Below are 20,361 nucleotides of genomic sequence, written 5' to 3' on the forward strand. Positions count from 1 at the left end.
ACTACAGCATGTGTTCATATGTATGCACAACATGTTTGCACATACTCTACATGAATGGATGCACACATGTGTCTACCATGTGAAAGAACCATTTCCCTGACAGTGGATACTTCCTTTGTCACTGATGTGGCCGACTGGTACGGCACCAAAGTTGTCCCAGGACACTTATATTTGAACCACATTAAGAGAGTGCCAGATCATAAAACACTTGTGGTGTGAATCCTGACAGGTGCTGACAGCATTACTAAGACTCACTGCACAGGAACAGCAACAAATCAACACATTTTTATCATTAAACTCTTTTGGCAAATAAAACCCTGTGATGGGTCATCTGCTATGGGAAGTAACTCCTCTAAATTCTCCATCTGGGTGATTCTCTTCACAGTGTCTAATAAGGCTATTTTGAACTATGACAACAACAGGCAGGAGTTCCCAATGCTTTGCACATGGCAGCCGGGTAGTCAAGAACAGTTAGTGAGTGAGAGAATGAGTGAATAAATCTGTCTACATTCATACATTTGTGTATTTTTTTCATTTGTCTCAGAAGGGGCAATTTCACTTTCAGTAGGAGAACTCTGGACAAAACTCGCAAGGAGGAAATGTTGGCAATCAATTTATACATTTCTGGTCAAAGGCATTCTGGGTACCCTCACCCCTTACTCAGAAATGAACAAAGCCATGGTATAACAAAAACAAGAAGAGCTAGGGAGCATGTCACAGGGGAGGGGGACAGAGGCAGAAAGACCTGGTTTCCTATCTATAGCACACCCCAGCTGTGTCAGTTTGGGCAAGCCACTTTATTCATGAATGTCAGGGGAAACTCTGGAATTAACTTACAGATCAGTTCCCAACTGATTTGCCCAGTCACTAAATGACCAGAAGGCTTAAAATCTGGCTTAAAATCCAAGTCTACTAAGTCCCACTGTTTTCTTTCCAATGACATACTTCTGTCTCTTCCTACTCTACTTCCGCTTCTTTATTTCAATATCTCAAAAGATTTGTAATTTCATGTGGGCAGATACTCCAACAATGCACTTTCTAACATCTTTATGCATTAATAAACAATTAAATGAATTGTTAACAGTTAAAGAAAATGTCCATCACCTAGTGACCAACTTTGTGCTGAAGAGCCAGCTCCAGAGGGAGTAGACTGGCCCACAAACCACAGGTAGGTCCTCAAACAATTTCTGTAAAATCCTTTACAGCTCAGTCACATTGGTCAAAGCTTCCAACTCACTTTGGCCTCTGGAAAGCCAAGGATCCACTGTGATGAAGCCTTAGAAGAGGTCATTAATAAATCTATCTATTCTCTTCATCCGTGTTGCTACTTACCTTAGAAGTTTCTTGTTAGAGAAAGAAAACATAAATTTATTATCTTTTCCTGATAAAGGAGTTTTTTCCAATTTCTGTTCTTCTTCCATTTTCAATAAGGAATCAGGTTTGCTATTCTGAAAAAAAACATTTTAAGAAACATTTACAAGGATACACAAAAAAGGGTCTTTGAAAACCCATGAATAAACAGAAATGTAATTGCTAAACTTCTCCTTGAGGCCCAGGAGAGCATTTTCAGATAGATGTGTCTAAAATGCTCCTCATCCCCTACCAAGCCCAATTCCATTTCCCCACCTGTAAAAACTTTCAACAGAAGAAATGGTTGGGACTTGTTTGAATTGACAGAGAAAAATAAGAAGCAGAAGGACAATATACAGGACATCCACAACAATATAAATGAAGACAGCATTGAAAAGCATCAGAACTCCAGCTCCATTAGCCCAGTATGGTTTCAGATGAGTAACTAGGAAGCAGACTTCTCTAGTAGAAAAATTGTGGATTCCAGGTAGGGAATGAGGCACATGCTGTCCAAAATGGTCAGTCGGTCTGTCAACGTGCTTTGCTTTCAAGCACATTATATATATATAAGCAAAATACCATCCTCTGTTGAAAAACATCTTCCTAAGTGGCACAAAAGAAAAAAAAGTATTTGAGCATTAGTCAAATGATTATGCTCTTATATGGTCAGGCGTTCTTTCAATTAACTGGGGTTTACCTCACAGCATGGTCCTTGCAGATACTGACCTATTTATTTGCAAATTGGCAGAAAGCATTCATTTCAAAAAATATCTACTAAGCCACCTACTATGTACTATGTACATGTATATATGTACTATGGAAGATACAAAGAGAAATGATCTTCTAAGGACTTAAAAATCAAATCAATGAATTTTTTTAAAATCAATACAAAATTAATATTCTCAATGAAATTAATTTTAAGGAAAACATGTTCTTGTCTTTAAAAAGCTACAAGATTATTAAATAAATTATTAAATTATTAATGAATTAAATAAATAAAACAGCTATAAATAAACAATTCCTGTGGTCCCTTCCAGATCTAGATGATTTGTCATCTTAATAAATGCTCAGAATTTGAGATGGGGGCTCTCTGAAAGCCTAGGGCTTTCTCTGGAAGGCACCACAGAAAACTTCCCTGCTCTGGGAAGAAGGCCACATTGGCCAACTCTTCCCTGCTTGTAGCATAAACAACTGTCCCACTGGATAAATATACATTCACAACATCTCACTGGCATTCATCCACATGGATCAACATCCAACACCTAGTCAGCAAGAGACCTGCCAGATGCCCATACTGGCTCATCACAGAGAATTGTACCAAGTGATGAAATAAGAACCTTCAAGATAATAACAACTCTTATTTATAGATGGGGAACTTGGATGTGGAAGAACTTAGCTGATACCAGAATCATCATTCAGTCACTGTGATCCAGGAGAAAAACAGCAAAAAGCAAAGGTGTACAGACCCAACATGGCAGCTCAGGCCTGAGCCAAGCTGAGCTCAGTTATGCCTTGGGGAAAGGGACATCAGCAAATGTTCCTGATAACAATTGTACATGCATGCATTGAGAAAAGTGCCGGTCATGAGGTGATGGAGAGGGCAGAGGGTGTCAGAAGGGATCCTATGGAACTTTGAGCTGAACAATTCAGCATTTCAGCTCAGATCTGTTGCTTTATGACAAGCAGAATAGTGTGGAAAGGTGGGAGAGATGAGCTCGGTCCAATGTCCCCTGCACAGCCCAAGGCTGGGTGAGCCTTTTGTCTTTATCCTGCATTCTCCTGGCTGGTGAGGGGAGTGAGGGGTGAGTGGTCAGGAGAAGCCAAAAGGAGGAGATGATGAGTTAAGAATAAAGCTGAGAATTTGGAATCCTAAGTCTGCCACCCAGAAGCCATATGACCTTAAGTATACATCACTGCCCTAGCTTTGTGACCCAGTTTCCTTTAGTGTAAAATGGAGAAATTGAAAAACAAAACAAAACAAAACAAAACCAATGAAGAGACTGGACTAGACAATCACTAGATGGAAGATGTGCTGGAGAAATCCTCTGAACCCTGAGTATGGACTAAGATGCTCATTGGCCATGACCTAAATTCTTTCAGGTCTGTCTAGCTTGTTGCCAGCCCAAGGCGTTTCTACAACACTGACTCTGCATATGTCCCTCATTCTGGAAGTGAGATTTCTTTTATTAATTTCTTACATTTGTAGTTTTGGGGTCTTCTCTGGATTTTCCAGCATCCCTGAACAGTAGGCAAGGCCACAGAGACAGCGTGCTCCAGAGGCAGAATTTGAACCCAAGCTCTGACTTTGGCCACAGGTCTCTTTCTAATGGACCACATTTCTCTGTCATAGCTGGAAGCACATTAGCAATCTTCTGCTTCAAGGGAACTGGAAACCAGAGGGGTGTCACCCGGCTAAAAGGGAGAATTCAGAATAAGGCAGGTCCAGCTCTTAACAGATAAGCCATTAGTTCCCTAGGAGGCAACATGGCATCTGAGAGGACCATAGCCTCGTAAAGAATGAAATGGTTCATTTTGTTCTACATAAGCAGACACAAATGAACTGCTTGTCTCACACGTAGTAATAATATCTCCAGACCTGGGAGCTTGCTATTAATACATGGCCTTAGAAAAAAAGATATAAAGAAATACAATGACTACACTGATACTTTACAAAAATTATGTCCATTCAGTGTCAGAAAACCCTGTGATGTAGGTATTAAAGGTATTAGTCACTTCATTCTTCAGATAAAGAAATTGAAGACCAGAAAGGCTTAATGTCTTGCCCATAATCACATGGCTAAAAAAATAGGGCAGCTCCGTGGTGCACCAGAGAGAACACTGGCCCTGGAGCAGGACCACCTGAATTCAAATCCCAGCCTCAGACACACGATGCTTACTAGCTGTGTAACCCTGACTCCTTGCCAAAAAAAAAATACAAGAGACACTTTGGATTTTGATTTTCCTGAGTCACTAGTTCCATCAAACTTTCTAGAAAAGGGAAGGGAAATAGGGCAATACAATGGAAAGATCAATGGTAGTGAAGTCAAATCTTACTTCCCACGCTTAGCATTGTGAAACCTCAGAACTGTCCCTTATTCCCTGTCTCAGTTTCCTCATCTGTAAAATAAGGGAACTTGACTAGATAGATGGGTCCTGGGTTTCTGTGGTCCCTTCCAGAGCTAGAGCTATGGCCCTTTCAATTAGGTTGGGAAAACATCATCACCACTTTCAAATACATAAAAAGATGGAAAAGAACAAACTTTCTCACAGGGCAGAAAAATGAAGAGCAGTGGGCAAAGTAGGCAAGAACCAAATTTTAAATCAACAAAAGGAAGGATGGATTTCAGAATAATGAGAGCTATCCTGAAATGAAGTGGCTTGCTGCAGAAGGCACTTATCTCACAGGCAGTGTTCCAGTGGAGGCTGGGTGACCACTGGCAAAAGGTGGAGGAGATTTCTGCCTACAAAGACAGGTGGGTCTCATCCATCTCTAAGGTCCCTCCCAATTCTAAAACCCAACTCTAAGGAAGTGACAGATCTTTTCGGTCTTTGCTTGACAGCAGAAGGAATAAAACAAGGATCCTTTCTAGAGGTGTAGAGAAGAAACAAATACACTCCAGATTCAGGAAAGTCCCATTCTCTCTACTAGCTCACAACAAAAGCCAACACTGATCTGGAGTTTTGGATGCATCATGTCATTTGTTCCTCTGTCTTCTCCTCATAGTTCAGAAGGACTGGGAGCAAGCCCATGAAATCTCCCAGCTGGCACATGCATATCAGTAAGGATTCAAGGCCAGACTTGGCTTGTCCCCAGTACACCTTGATGCCTCCAGCCTTACCTTATATTTCCACTTGGCTTCTGTTTTGGTCTTATTCTGTTCCCGGATTTCAAACCTCTCCATGTCATTTTGCTTATTACTGACTTCTTTGCTGGGGACACTTAAAACATTCTTTGAAACCTATAAAAGAATAAGTGGGGGAAGAGCCATCACTTAGCATCTAAGGCAGGAAAAGGATGCAGCGCTACCTCCCCAGGTAAATACACAAATACGAGCAACCTACTTATGAGATGCAATTTTCAGTCACCTCTCATCCAAATGCCTGAAATTCATTTGTGGTTTCTTTGTTTTTTTTAGCTATTCACTTGCTTTAACTTAAAAAGCAAATTATCTTCTCTCTGCCTTCTACTTAAGTCAGCATATCCTAGGATCTTTCCATCTTGAACTTGACTCCCCAACATCATCTACTCTCCTATCTGCTATGTCTATCTACCAAAAATCTCCCAGTTTTTCAGGGACAACTTTTTCAATGATACTATTTTTGACCTTCTTCCACCTCACATTCTTCACAGCATTAAAAAAAAAAAAAAAAACTTTCTTTTGACTTTGTCAGGTTGAATAAACTTTGTAAAGTGTACTATTTGCAGGATATTATACTATTCAAACATATTTTGGAACAGCTCTGTTAAGTTTTTCCTTACATTAAACCTAAATCTTCTCTGTAACTACCATTCCCTGGTCCTGGGATCTACCTTCAGGTGCCAAACAACAAATGAATAAAACATTGATTCATGGGTTCTTGCTCTAGTGATAAGGAATAGGAGAGAGAAACAGGAAGTATGAAGAACTGTCTTCAAGCACTTCAGAGTTGTCATGTGGAAATGCAGTCACCCTTCCTCTGCTTGACTCTGAGGATAGAACCCTAGAATCCATGTGTACAAGCTGCAGAAGTCAATTTAAGCCTAATTGTAAGGCTTGGATTTCAGGATAATGGGTAAGACATTAATTTCTTTAGCTGAAGAATGAAATGACTAATAACTTTAATACCGACATCACTGGGTTTTCTGACATTGAATGGACATAATTTTTGTAAAGTATCAGTGTAATCACTGTATTTCTCTATATCTTTTTTACTGATTTTTTTTCACTTCTCTCTCTCCTTTGCTGGATCCTCGTCCAGATCATCCCCTCTAATTATAAATGTCCTTCAGGGTTCTTCCCTAGGTCTTCTTTTTCCTCTATACTACTTCTCTCAGTGATCTCATCAGTTCCCATGGATTTAATGACTATCCTTACATTGATCATTCTCAGTTCTATCTTTCCTTTCCCAATTACTCTGCTGACCACCCAGTCTGTATCTACCGCTGTCTTTCAAACACCTTAAATTGGATGTCCAGTAGACATCTTTAACTCGGTAATGTCTAAATGTTGTTTGGCATTCAAAGCCCTTCATAAACCCTCCCATCTTTTTAGTCTTCTTATACCTTGCTGCCCAACATGGACTCTTTGATCCACTGGCCTCCTGGCCATTCCAGGAATAAGATACTCCATCTCTCAGCTTTCTTCAGTTATCCACCATGCCTACGATGCTTTCCCTCTTCCACTCTTTAGTAACCTCCCTGGTTTTCTTAAAGTCTCCAGCTAAAACCCCAACTTCTAAAGGAAGCCTTCCTCAGATCCTCTTAACTCCACTGCTTCTCCCCCAGCCATTATTTCTTATTTATCCTGCAATAACTTGCTTCATACGTAATTGTTTTCTTGTGTCCTCCATTATATTGTAATGAAAGCAAGAATTCTCTTTTACTTTTTGGTATCCCCAACGCTTAGTACATTGCCTAGCACATAATAGGGGCTTAATAAATAATCATTGATTGGTTGGCTCAGGACCTTTGTGGAATATAGCCATGAGCCAAGATAACATACAAAAACCCCTAACATAGAAAAACCCCCAGAGTTATCTCCTGATTCAGTTAATTCCATGCCTGCCTCTGCTTGTTTTCACTTTGATGTCAGATGAGTCTCCTGGGAAAGGTGAAAGGTTATTAAATCCGTGGCGAGCAGCAGCTAAGAGCCTAGACCCACAAGACTGAGAGAAGTAGGTATGACCATAAGAAAGGCTCTCTGTGAAGAGGAGAAACCTCACTTTACTGAGTCCTAACCCCCACAGCATTCGATCTCCATCGGCTGGCCTACCCTGGGGCGCTGGGGAGAAGCACACACCTTGCTTTTCTTTGGCGTTTCTATCTTGGTCAGTGCCTCCTTCGTGTGGGCTTCGAGCAAGTCCAAGTTGGGGATGGTGGGGGAAGCCGACTCCTTGGACTTCTTCCCCTTCTTCTTGCCTCCTTCCTTGATCTTGGGAGCTTTGGGGGGCTTCGGGGGCTTTGGAGGCTTCGGTGGTTTGGGGAGTTTGGGAAGCTTGGGGATCTTGGATGGTTTGGGTGGTTTCATCGTTTTGGGAGTCTTTTTTTTAGAAGATTTTTCCACCAGGGAGGGAGGTGGGGTGACCTGTACAGGGGAAGGGGGCTCCTCCTTCTCCTTCTCCATGGGGCAGACTTCCTTGGGAGAGACATTGGCACCGACTTCGGGTTTAGTGACTTTCAATGCATTCTGGAAAACGAAGGAGAAGGGTTCACTGTCACATTTTCTACCCTTCCTTGTGCCATCTACCTCTAAGAGATTCTCCAGATCCATGAAACATCATCACAATGAGATCACACTCAACCCAAAGGGAGTCACGGGAAACAACTGACTGGTTCCCCTCCCAAACTAGAAATCAGAAATAACTCTTTCCAAAACCACCTTCTAGAGACATTTTACTCTCAGATACAGAACAGCTGGACCTCCGTTTTGCAGAGGAGACTGTTCTGATCCTACCCTTTGGTAATCAGATCCATCCCCACCACCATCTCGGTATGTTTTCTTTCTGGAAGTGGTGGGGAGTGGGGGAAGAGGAGGAAAAGGAGAAAGGAAGAAGAAAGTTGGGGAGGAGGAAGAGGTGGTGAGAGGGACAGAAATGTAAGGAGAAGATAAAGAAGAAGAGAGGATGAATAGGAAGATTAAGACCGTGGTACCTTGGAACAGAGAGTCTTCCATAACCAAGCCACCACAAGCGCAGCATGACTGACAAAAAGATGTAGCAGTTACCGAGATTTAAGGCACAGCCCAGGGGCTGCACAAGGTCTGACAAGTTTAGGCTGAGAATTTAAGATCCAGATGCTATTTACGCAGACTTCCACCTATGAAAGGGCGCCGAGACCCTGGGCCATTTTGACTTTCCCTGCTCTGGACTTGCTCCAGTCTGCCAGTGGGAATTCTAAAACATGGGCCCAAAGTGATACAGAAAGCCTTTCCAGAGCTAGGGAGGTAAGGGCCGAAGGGCTCAGCGACCTGCCTGGCTTCCCCAACAGCTCTGGGGAGGGCTCAGGCCAGAAACAGTCTGAGGGTCATGGGTTTCCTTAGACCCCCGCCTGCCCCGGACCCTTTCCCCGGCGCTAGGAGCGGTGGGGCCTGCCCTGCCTCTGACCACTCAATCCCTTCTGCTGCTGGGCCATGGCTCTGGGAGCTGGGCTCTCCTTCAGGGACTGGGCCTACCTGTCTGACCATGTTGGCGCCAAGGACATTGGGGCTCGCTGCTCTGAGCAGAGGGCTGTTGGTCTCAGAATACCCGGAGGTTCCGGAATCAGATGAGATTCAGAAGAGCTAGATGTTTGTGTCGAGAATGGCCAAGAGCTGCCTCAGGCCAGTCACGGGCAGGGCCCCGGGGAGCTCCGGGGAGCGTCAGAGCCAAACCGTCCCCGAGACACCCTCTCCTCCAGCAGGGCTTCCTCCTAACGCTTGGGGCTTCCAGGGTAGGAAAAGCAACAAGCCCAAGGAGGTAACAGAGGTCAGGGCCGGCCTGAGAGCTGCTGGCTGGGGAACTAAGCTCCTCTGTCTCGCTCCCCTCGCTCTGGAAGCATTAAATAAGAAACCTGGGCAAGGCTTCCAAGTAAGCAGATAATAATCATACATTACAGGTTCGGATCTGGAGGGGACTCAGAGGCTATCTAATAGTCCATTTTTTTATGACTCTTCGGCTATTTTTCAGTTGTGCTGATCTTTGTGACCTCATTTGGAGTTTTTTTGACAAAGATACTCTAGGAGTTGGCCATTTCCAGCTCATTTTGCAGTTGAGGAGTTGAGGCAACGGGGTTACGGGACCTGCTTAGGGTCACACAATTTGTGAGATCTGACTTTTCGTTTTTACAGATAAGAAAACTGAGACAGGGGGAAGTTAATGGTTGCTCAAGGTCACACAGGTAGGAAAGAGAGGTGAGATCCTTGTGTTGTGAATCCCAGGTCCCCCACTTAGCTTCCCAGGTCCTTCTGTAAACTGCTTAATAGGGAAAAATAGAGTGCCCTTGCCCCCAACACCAAGAAGGAAATGGTTAGAGAGAGTAAGGAGAGAGAGTAAGGATGCCTGTGGCCCAAAGGAAGAGGTGATCGATCATTTACTGGAATTCTTACAGCACTGCTGCAGCAGGCCCAGGACACCCAAGGGCCAACACTAGTGATCCCTAGCCAGCCAAGGGCTGCTACTTCCCCCCACAGAGGGGGATCCCAGCCGGATCCTCAGGTCCCGCTCCAGGTCAGGAGAGACTGACGTACCTCGCTGAGTCGTATCTCTTTGGCAAGGTCTTTGATAAGCTGGGATGGTTTGAAATGCTCTGGAAGTTCATCTTCATGTTCTGCTAAGGCCTGAAACACAAAGTATTACAGCATCACTTTCTTGCTCCATAGTCATCCTAGAAGTATTCGGGGGATTTGACTTCATTTTTCCTCCCCTGCACCAATCTCCCAAGACTGCCATCCTTCTACCCACCATCGAGAATGATTAGGTACTTTATTACACTGACATGAATAAGCTTAATAATTATTAAGAAATTAACAACATATTAGTAAGTTAATAAGCTTCTTACAAAATGATTGGGTTACTTTGTGAAGTATGGCAGGATAAAGGAACAGGATATCCTGCTGGCATCCAAACTCATTTGGGGAGCATTAGAAACAACATTTGCACTTCTTCCCAGCTTCAGAACCTACAGGGGTTCCCCATTTGCCAAGAGGTGTAATGTCCATTACTCAAGGCTCTCCACAACCTAGCCCTCCCCTCCCTTTCCCCATCTCTTCACACCCCACTCCTCCCACTATCATGAATCCGGTCTCGAAACCAATCTCCTCACTGACCCCTACATGTTCCATATTCACACATCTTTTAAGGCTCTGCTCAAGTATCATTTCCCCCATGAAAGCATCTATGACCGAGCTAAAACAAATTCATCCTTCTTTTCTCTTCCAGTGAAAGAGTGACTATCTCAAACTCTTGTCCCAAGTTACAAACGGCATCCAAAATTCCCAACTGCCACCAGCATCAGATTAAACCACATTTGTTTAACAAAACAAATGAAAACACGCTGTAACATAGAGATCATTAATTTGTAGTTTTCTAAATTAGTATGTGGTCAACAGGATCCGTTTCCATTTGAATCTGACATCACTGATCTAGAACAGGACTTCTTAAACTTTTTCCACTCATGACCCTGTTCACCCAAGAAAGTTTTACTTGACCCTGGGTATATAGGTACATAGAACAGGTATATAAAGCAAACATTTACTTGTAACATATCATAGTTTCACGACATCCATATTCAATAATGTGACCCTACAGGAGGTTGAAATGCACAGTTTAAGAAGCTTATTTATCATAGATTGCCTAATGTTATTCTCTAATTAGTAACAACAATTTTTAATTATATAATTAGGTAACAGCATCATAACCTTCATTATCATTGTTGTTATTGTTATGTCTTAAACAGGTGAGCAAATCAACTATGGAAGGCTTCAGGGATTCTAAGAGACTTCAGTAAGAAGTAGAAATTAGCCTATTGAAAGGTGTGGACACAGGATAGGATGCTAGACCTAGGACTACAGGTGATCTTATTTTATAAAGGAAGAAATTGGGGCCAGATAGGTTTAAATAATTGGCTCAGTGTCACAGATTAGTATGTAAACAGGGAATAGTAAGGAGACCAGTTGGGCTGGAACAGAGTGTATGATTTGAAAGAAGTAGAGAAGATAGTGGGGAGTTAGGCTCTAGATGTGCCTTAGGAGACTGTCTGCCACAGGTTCCCCTAGTTCTTTAAGAAAAAGAATTACTCTACTTTCTTATCTGTGTCCATCACAGTGTCTGGCAAATAGTAGGTGCCTAATCAATGTTCCAGGGTTAATTGATGATTATTACTACAATTTTTACAGAAGAGATTGTGAATAGAAAGCTAAATACAAGAGAACTTGTCCCTTTACCTATAAAGATGGTCTGGCAAATTCCCTAACCTCCAAGGTTCCTTCTGATGATGCTTCCCAGAGCTGTAAGAACAATCTTCTCTCCCTCACTCCCTATCCCAGATTTCAGCTTGAAAATAGACTCCTGCTTCTCCCCAAGTCCCTTTATTGGCAAAGCATCTCTTAAAAGCTAACTCAAATTATTTATAAACTAACTTATAAACTACCTATAAACTAACTCAAATTTTACAATGTGAGAGAATTCAGGAATGTTTTTTCCTCTACTGCCAGGCAGATTTATTTTACATCCCTTCCAATGACCAAATTGCCTCTTAATTCAACCAAAAAGAATCATCACGAGACATTGTACTGGGCACTAGGAATACAAAGATAAATTATGATACAATCCTGCCCTCAATGAGCTTCTGGTCTAGGAGGGTGGAGGTGAAGGTAAGAGAAGTGCACAAATATGAAATATGCAAAAATAAATATTCTGTAAGAGTGAAGATTTTAGGGGCAGAAGAGAGCTCGATCTAAGGAAGGAGCATCCCTGGCACAGGGGACAGAATGGTTAAGTGTATGGAGGTAGGAAACAGTAGGATGACACTGGGGAACAATTAGTTTCCAATTTGGCTAGAATAAGGTCATAAAATGGGAAGTGGAAAGGGCCTTAGAGATCATCTAAGTCAATTCTCTCTCATTTACAAATGAAGATGCTGAGACCAACAGAGGTTAATAACTTTCTCATTATTACAAAGTTGGTAAATAGCTGAGCCAGGACTGAAACTCCTGAAATACAGAGCTCTTTCCACTCAAACTATACATACAGTGCATGAAAGGAAAAAGTTTGCAACAAGATTCCATGCTCTGACTTTATATTTTCTTTTATCTTCCTGATGAGCATCTCATATAATGGTATATATTATAATTATTTATGCTGGTGAGAAAAGAACATTGCACTTGGGAGTCAGTTCAGACTCTGCTTCTGATACTTGCTAACAAACAATGTGATCCTTAGCCTCAGTTTCCTCATCAGTAAAGTGGGGATAATAATAATACCTAATTCATAGAATTGTGAGGATCAAATGAGATAATGTATGCAGTTACTCAATAAACAATTATTAAGCACCTACTATATGCACTAAGTGCTGGGGATAGAAAAAGAGACAAAAGACAACCCCTGTCTTCAAGGAGCTTACAATCTAATGGGAGAGACAACATGCAGACAAATATTTCCAAAGAAGTTCTGGACAGTATAAAAAGAATGAATACTTTAGAATTAAGAGGCTTCTTGGGAAAGACTTCTTGTAGAAGATGGGGTTGTTGGAACATAACAGGAATTGTAAATCACTTGGTAAATCTTAAAGCCACTATGAATATCTTAGTTGCTATTACTTTTATTTTATTATTATTACTGGATCATCATTTCTATCTAGACCACAAGCTCCATGAGGATAAGGACCACGTCTAACTTTCTCCCTTCTTCCATGGCCTAGCTCAGTGCCTAATAAATGGTTGCTGAATCAATGAATGATATAAGGCAGAATGAGATGTGAGTCAAGGAGAAATCTACTCTAGCAAAATTTTAGGAAGCAGAGAAAATATCTCCAAAAGAGCTGGGAGGGTAGGGCAAAAAAGGGCAGAGAAATCAGGGGGAGAAACTAAGGAAAGCTTCATAGAGTCAGAGAGTGCGCTTATGAAAGAAAAGAAAGCCTTTGATCCCAGGTCCAGGTGGAGAGAGGGTAAAATCTACTCAGACTCACAGGGACAGAATCAGGCAAGAAGAGACAGAGACCAATTAGTAATTCTGTCTGTCAGAGATCCACAATGTTGGAACATAATGCTATGTTAGCAAAAATGGGAAAGCCGGCTGGAAACAGGGAACTGCCAGATAGTTTTGTTTTGTTTTTTTAACAGAGAAATGGCTCCATCATAACATACCAATTTCCATATTTCAAGTTTATAAAACACTATCCTTTCAACAGCCCAAGGAGGAAGATTACACAAATATTATTATCCCCATTCTATAGATGAGAAAACTGAGGGTCAGAGAGAAGATTTGGCCTGGATCACGCAGATAAATTTATGACAGGATTTGAATTTAGGTCCCCCAGAACCAAGACTCATGTTCTTTCCATTAAGCCACATGCACGTGACACCTGTGGATTGAGAAGAGTATAGTAGTGGCTGTGGGGCTGAGACTCTGTGACAGTATTAAAACATTTCCCTGAGTAACATTTGCCTTGTCAAACTCATTGCCAAATAATATTTTACTATTCATAGAAAAAAGTCATTGGATCACAAGATTAGTTTTGGAGGGATGTCAGAATTATCTAGCCCCACTTTTTCATTTTACGAATGGGGAAATGGAGGCTCTGCTACACGGACTTGTCCATGGCAGTAAGAAAAAAGCGTCATACAGGGAATGGAACTCGGTGGATGCCAGATCCCACATTCTATCCATTATCTCATACTGCCCCGACAAGTCCTAAGATCACTTCAGGAATTAAAATCCCGGTTTTGTAAGCATCCTCAGAAGTCAAATATAGTCCAAAAACCTTAAAATATCTTCCAGCACCTGCAAAGCCCCAAATCCACTCTGCAGTATTCCCAGCAATAGTTATCCATCCTCTGGGAATCCAGTCCCTTTTTATTAGTGGGTCAGTCTAATTATTAGGAAGTTCTTTTTTTCTACTAGGTAGAAATCTACTTTGAATTTTTCCACATTTCTCCTATCTCTACCCACTGGGCACAAATAGAATAAATGAAATCCTTCCACATGACAAGCCAGAGATCATATATCTTGCTGGGAATGCCCATCTCCAAATCCTCACAACTCGGACTATTTCCCTATCTGCTCCCCCCACCCCATCTACACGTGGGAACACAGATGCTCTCTTACCTGCTTTTTAGTCCATGACCTGAATGCACCGTTCAGTATTTTAGCTCCTTGGACTATATGGGGAGGTGGCTGCTTACCAGATTTGTGTGATCCTAAGGAAAGGAATCATTTAATTAGCTCCCCCAAACACAGCTCCCACACAGCAAGCCACTGCTTCCCACTCCACCCCAGCCCTGGCTCCAGATACATTGCTCTCCTCACCATAAGAAAAGGAAGGTATCCTGGCACACATATCTGCTCAGGTTCCAGGGAGTTTGGGATCCCTCAGCACACACTGGCCTTCCATGTTGTCCACCCATTCTTTGTTTTTCAATATTAAACCAGCTTGTAAAATTCCAGCTCCTCCGGAGAGCATTCCCTGACTAATGGAATGGGGAGGGGAAAGTGTTTTCTTGCCCCAGATCTCGATGCTTAAACCACACAACACCCCCCACCATGTAAAAAAAGTAATAATATTTATAACATACTTTAAGATTTTCAAAGCACTTAATTTGCTCCACTGGACTCCTGGAGACCATAGTGCTTGGAAGGAGAACAGAGAGAAGGGGATGACCTCAGATTCAGGGATAATGAAGTTATGTGAAAATGTCAGCGGACTGGCAGCCCCTACTCCAGCTCACCAAGGCAGAAAGTGGGAGGGGAGAGTAGGGAGATTAAGGATGCTTTTGAAAACTAAACTGCTTTCCATTTTATGTAAATATTAAATTTCATATATATTTGCTTAAAATATATATTTGCAAAGCACTTTATTAGTATTATCTCAATTGATCCTCAAAGCTCTTCCTGACTCTGAGAGATTATCTGTTTTACAAATGGGAAATAAAGCACTGAGAGGTAAAGATGCTTTTCCCAGACTCACCCAGCTAGCAAATGTCTGAGGCAGGATCCCAACTCAGACCTCCTTGACCCCAGTTCTGACCATTGTGTCACCTGACACATTTTTCTGCCAGTGTAGGCACAAACACTACGAACGCTCTTCTCTTCTTGTTCATTTATCCCCTCTTGTCCTCATGTGACTGACTGTTCATGCTCTGAACCTTTAGGCCTTGGGGAGAACTCTGCGCCTGGCCAAACCCCACAGACGAAAGCCACCTTGAGAGACACTGATGGCAAAGGTTTGTATTTCTTTTCCTAGATTTACTAGAGGAACCTAACTACAAAATAAAGTGACATTTTCTTTGAGACCTAAAAGGCGCAAAGGGCTGGAAGGACCACTCAGGTATCAAACTTTGGAGCCAGGATCAAACTTAGAAATGTAGCCTGACTTGGTCTTGAGACACTAAAATGGCAAGTAAGTGTCAAAGCCGTGCTTTCTTTAGCTGTAAAAGGGAGACAGGATGTGTTCTACCTCTGTTCCTGGTTTATTTTGAGGAAAGCGTCTTATAAATCTTCAAGGTTAAAGAAAGTGTATAAAAAATGAACGCTTCGTAGGATTTTGCCCATTGTTCTGGTGTGTCCACTTCCTAAAAAGACAATTACTGAGGAAAGACTGTGAATAAAAGCCCGCTCTTCTTGTCTGAGTAAGGCTGGGTCTGAGGTGGGGGGGCCCAGTTTCAGCTAACCTTAGGAAACGGAAATTTCTTAGCAACAGGGAGAGCTGCAGGGTTTGAGCATTTTTTAAAAATGGAAACATTGGGCGATGTCATAAATGACGATCTGGATAGGCAAGTTCTACGTAAAAGGTACCAAGTCAGTGAATTCCCCAAGGTAATGGTTGGGAAATAGATGCATCCTGCCAAATTCAGTGAAACCCTCCCCCTCCTGGAGACGTAGCACTGTAAACTCAATCCTCAGCGCTTCCCCGTCTCGTTACTAGTTATTTACTCCTGAAAAACTTCCTGTGGGGTAGCTACAGCAAGGTACGTGGGAACAATGTTATTATTATTCCCATTTTACAGATGAGGCAACAAAGGCCTGTGAGAAGTGACCTTCTTCAGGTCATCAGTAAAATCCGTGTCAGAAGCAGAAATACAGCTGGATTCTCTCATGAAAACAATACCCGGAGGCTCAGCTATTGCAGGACCTCAAATCAGGAAGATGGGCATCTTAATTCAGCCTTAGACACTAGATGGATGATTCAGGGCAAGAAATCACTTAATCGCCTGCCTGCCTCAGTTTCCCCCTCTGTAAAACGGGGTCATAACAGCACCTCCCCCTCCCGAGGGAGCACAGTGACTAGTAATGTGAGGCTTTATTACTTTTTTCCCCTGAGGTAACTGGGATTAAGTGACTTGCCCAGGGTCACACAGCCAGGAAGTGTTTAGTGTCTGAGGTCAAACTTGAACCCAGGTCCTCCTGCCCTCAGGGCCGGCGCTCTAGGCCCTGCGCCCTCTAGCGGCCCCCAAGCATTACTTTTTAATCTAGCGCAGAGCCCGGATGAGTGCGGGCTTCGCAAAGCCCCCTGGGAGGGCTTGACGCGCAGAGCGGAAGGAGCCCCTCTCCCCCCGACCCCGCCTCCCGGCCGGAGCCCGGTTTCTACCTTTGAACGTCTCCAGCAGGTGCTTCCCCATATACCAGCAGGCAGTTTCAAAGTTGGGAAACTGGGTCAGACTGCCGACTTTCAATCTTCTCTCCACTTCGTACGCTCTGCGAGCCAAAGCAAAATGTACTTCAGCGCAACGAGTCCCGGGCAAGGTCAGGGAGGAACAGGGAGGTCAGGCCCGAGCCCGGCAGGCCGTGCGAGGGCGACAGGGAAATGCAAATGCTGTATGGCTTCCCGGCGGGCTTGGGCCCGACGTCTGCTCGGCCGGGCTGGCACCTCGCGCCCGGCGTGGAAACAACATGTAATGAATGCCGGCGATTAAGTCGCTTTGGTGGCCGTTGGTTCCGGAGGGCATGCATGCTGGGCTGGCAGACAGAATGTGGAGTGGCCGTGTTATGAGACACTGATGCTAACTGGCAGGGAAGGGGGAACTCGGAGGGCAGCTCGCTCCCCTCCTCCCTTCTTTCCTCTCGTCCTTGCTTCCTCCTGAGTCAGCCGGATACTCCCCTGGGGGGGCTGTCCCCTTAAGACCCCTATAAATCCTAAGAGCAGGTTTTTCCCTAGAGGGGCTGGGGAGCGTCAGATTGAAGAGGAAACCCCATTATTATTTCAAGCAATTGAGAGTGGCACGTGCCTCGCTGCTCAGTCTGTGGCAAAAGGGAAAAACCCTAAGTGACCGAACTCGACAGTTTTCCAAATGCATAGCAACAGTTTCCAGGGAGAGTTAGAAACAGGGCATTGGGGGAGGAGAGAGGTGGGGGAGAAAGGGGGAGGGGGAGGTAGCACATTATTAATAAACACTTGAAGCACAATACCTCATCTGCATTTCAATACTCAGGCTGTGAAGGAAATGTCCTGAAAATGCCAGGCAGTCTACAGGGGTTAGTGTTGCATATATCCAACCTATAAGAGAGGAAGAAATGCTGGTGTCCGCAGACCCTCCCACCTCCGAGGCAGCGGGACAGGGGGCCTCCCAGAAACACCCTCGGCTGCCTCCCCCCGAGAGGCCGGGAGGGATGAGAGGTCGCAGCCTGGAGAGACAAGAGGCCGGCCTCCCGGCATGTCGATAAGAGAAAAAAGCCTCCCGACCTCCTCTGCCAATTCCCTAGATGAGCTATTTATCACAGGGGCGTGTCTGCAAGCTTCCTCCGAGCCTAGGCTACACGGTGCGCCTCGGGGAGAAAGCATGGGGGGCGGAGTCCATGATTAACAGCCTGAGCCTCCTGCCTGCGCAAGAGTATGAAAAACTGACCCCAAAATGAGAGGCTCGACTGTCCCCCCGGTCAGCTAAGAACGTCTGACTGGGGATCGTTAGAGAGCATCCTGTCCAATGCCTTGGTCCAGGTGCCCCGGTGAACAAGAGCCAGGCCAGAAGCTCCGCCTCGGGGGCCTGATGCTCTTTCCACCCTAGCACGCTGCCCCGCCTCGGCCCCGCACTGCTCCCCCTGGCACCGGAAGGAGGAGAGCCCAGCGCAGGCAGCTTCCCCCGGGCCCGACCTCGGGCTGAGAAAAGGCTGGGCCCCAAGAACTCACTGGCTGGGGGCGGGAGCCGGGAATCAGTCAGCCACTTGTTCAGCGCCATTGACAACAGCCAGGGGCTTGGAGGAAAGTGCCAGCTGTGGGAGCAGCTGTTCTAACAGGGTGTCTGCACGGCCCTCCCGGCCAGTTTGGTTTAGCTTGACCCCTGAGGGCAGGGCTCTGTTACCTGCTGGCAGGGAGAGTTACCTCTGAATTGACATTAAATAGAAAGCATCCTTTGGTGGGCAGGGGCAGCAGACTTAACAGCTAATTTTTTTTAATGGAGAACTGCAGCTCCCCTTGTAAACTCTGACTGTTGTTCTACTCAAAAACTCATGAAATAGGGCCACCTAAACTGTCCAAAGGCACCCACATCTGGTGAGAGACTGTATGTAGCATGGATCCCGCATGCAGGTGACATGGACAGAGCATGGGAGTGACCGTGGAGCAGGCTTCATGGAATACCACGAGACTGAGGGGTCAGCCTGATAGAGGGAGAGGGAAGGAGTGAAGGAAGGAATCCTCCAAGGGGAGGGGAAGGGGGGAGGAGGAGGTGGAAGGTCAAGAGGAGCCCTTCCTTTTCAAATAAGCAGCTCTGCTCTAGCGCAGACATACCTGAAGGAATGAACAACGTTTGGCCTTGCTTCACTGTACACTTATAGCATTTGTCCACTTGGTCGGCAAAGAACATCTCACTGTGATTGGCAGCCGACTGCCATCGCTCATACAGAGAGAGATTCGCGGAGGCTGGTTTGATGAGATAAAAGATCTTTTCCCCCTGAACAAGAAAGAGTAGCATCGTTAGGGAGAACTGATCATTTTCCAGGTTACTGGATGTGATAGATTGAGCTTCAAATGTTCTTGGACTTGAAGAAATCCCTCTTAGCAAAACTGGGAAGGAGGCCACGCGTGCAATGTGAAAAACATGCGTGAGGGCTTGAGCACCCGATTTGGGCTACCATATGTCCCTGAGATTAGACAGAAAGGGACTTGGGGGCTCTGTTTTAATTTAAAGATAAAAATTCCCTCGCTTTTCAGAAGCCTTCAGAAATCAGGGCAGGTAGGTGAATAACAATTATAATAATTAGCCTGCATTTATAAAGCACTTTAAAGTTTGCAAAGCACTTGCAATATGTTATCTTAGTTGATCTTTACAACTACACTGTGAAGTAGGGGCTATTATCCTTTTTAGCAAAACTGGGAAGGAGGCCACATGCGCAATGTGAAAAACATAAGTTAGGGCTTGAGCAACCCAATTTGGGCTATTATATGTCCCTAAGATTAGACAGGAAGGGACTAGGGGGCTCCACTTTAATTTAAAGAACATAAAAATTCCCTCAATGTTTTTCACGTAGTCTTCCAGGAATCAGGGCAGATAGATTAATAATAATTATGATAGCCTGCATTTATAATAGCACTTTAAAGTTGCAACAAACTTCCAATATGTTATTTTTTTGATCCTGTGAAACTACCCTGTGAAGGGTATCCTCCTTAGCAAAACTGGGAAGGAGGCCACATGTGCAATGTGAAAAATATGCATGAGGACTTGAGCAACCTGATTTGGGTTATATGTCCCTGAGATTGGACAGGAAGGGACTCGAGGATTCCATTTTAATTTTAAAAAGATAAAAATTCCCTCAATTTTTTTCAAGTAGCCTTCCAGAAATCAGAGCAGGTAAAGTAATAATTATATATCAGCCTGCATTTATAGAGTGCTTTAAAGTTTGCAAAGCACTTTCAATATATGATCCTCACAACTTCCCTATGAAGTAGGTGCTATTATCCTATTTTTACAGATGTGGCAACTAGGACTTAGGGCAGTTAACTTCTCAGAGTCACAATGCCAGTGTCTAAGACAGGATTTGAACTCAATTCTTCCTGCCTGACTCCAAATTCTGCATTCTATTAATTCTGGCACCAAATAGGCTTTGTATTAAATTTTTTATAAAATTATCATGTGGAGGACTCTGTACTGAGGGCTGGGGTTACACAGATAAACACACAGACCACGC

General features: G+C 43.9%; 1 protein-coding gene and 1 long non-coding RNA gene across 3 annotated transcripts in view; one reads left to right on the plus strand and one right to left on the minus strand.

The window, feature by feature from the left end:
* Positions 1-20,361, minus strand: part of PHF2 (PHD finger protein 2) — a 193,458-nt gene that overhangs the window by 30,477 nt on the left and 142,620 nt on the right. For both annotated transcript variants that reach the window (XM_051983873.1, XM_051983882.1), the window contains exons 7-14: positions 18,965-19,127; positions 17,647-17,734; positions 16,829-16,935; positions 14,350-14,441; positions 9,774-9,863; positions 7,350-7,736; positions 5,190-5,309; positions 1,333-1,448 (exon numbers count right to left, since the gene is read on the minus strand). In XM_051983873.1, coding sequence (XP_051839833.1) covers positions 1,333-1,448; positions 5,190-5,309; positions 7,350-7,736; positions 9,774-9,863; positions 14,350-14,441; positions 16,829-16,935; positions 17,647-17,734; positions 18,965-19,127 — 1,163 coding nt within the window. The remainder of the gene's footprint in view (positions 1-1,332; positions 1,449-5,189; positions 5,310-7,349; positions 7,737-9,773; positions 9,864-14,349; positions 14,442-16,828; positions 16,936-17,646; positions 17,735-18,964; positions 19,128-20,361) is intronic.
* Positions 8,753-13,650, plus strand: LOC127553286 (uncharacterized). Its single transcript, XR_007951712.1, has 4 exons — positions 8,753-9,114; positions 9,906-10,003; positions 10,982-11,096; positions 13,478-13,650. It is a non-coding gene; the product is annotated as an uncharacterized LOC127553286 (long non-coding RNA).

Source organism: Antechinus flavipes, chromosome 1 (genome assembly GCF_016432865.1).
Source record: "Antechinus flavipes isolate AdamAnt ecotype Samford, QLD, Australia chromosome 1, AdamAnt_v2, whole genome shotgun sequence".
NCBI classification, from domain to species: Eukaryota; Metazoa; Chordata; class Mammalia; order Dasyuromorphia; family Dasyuridae; genus Antechinus; species Antechinus flavipes.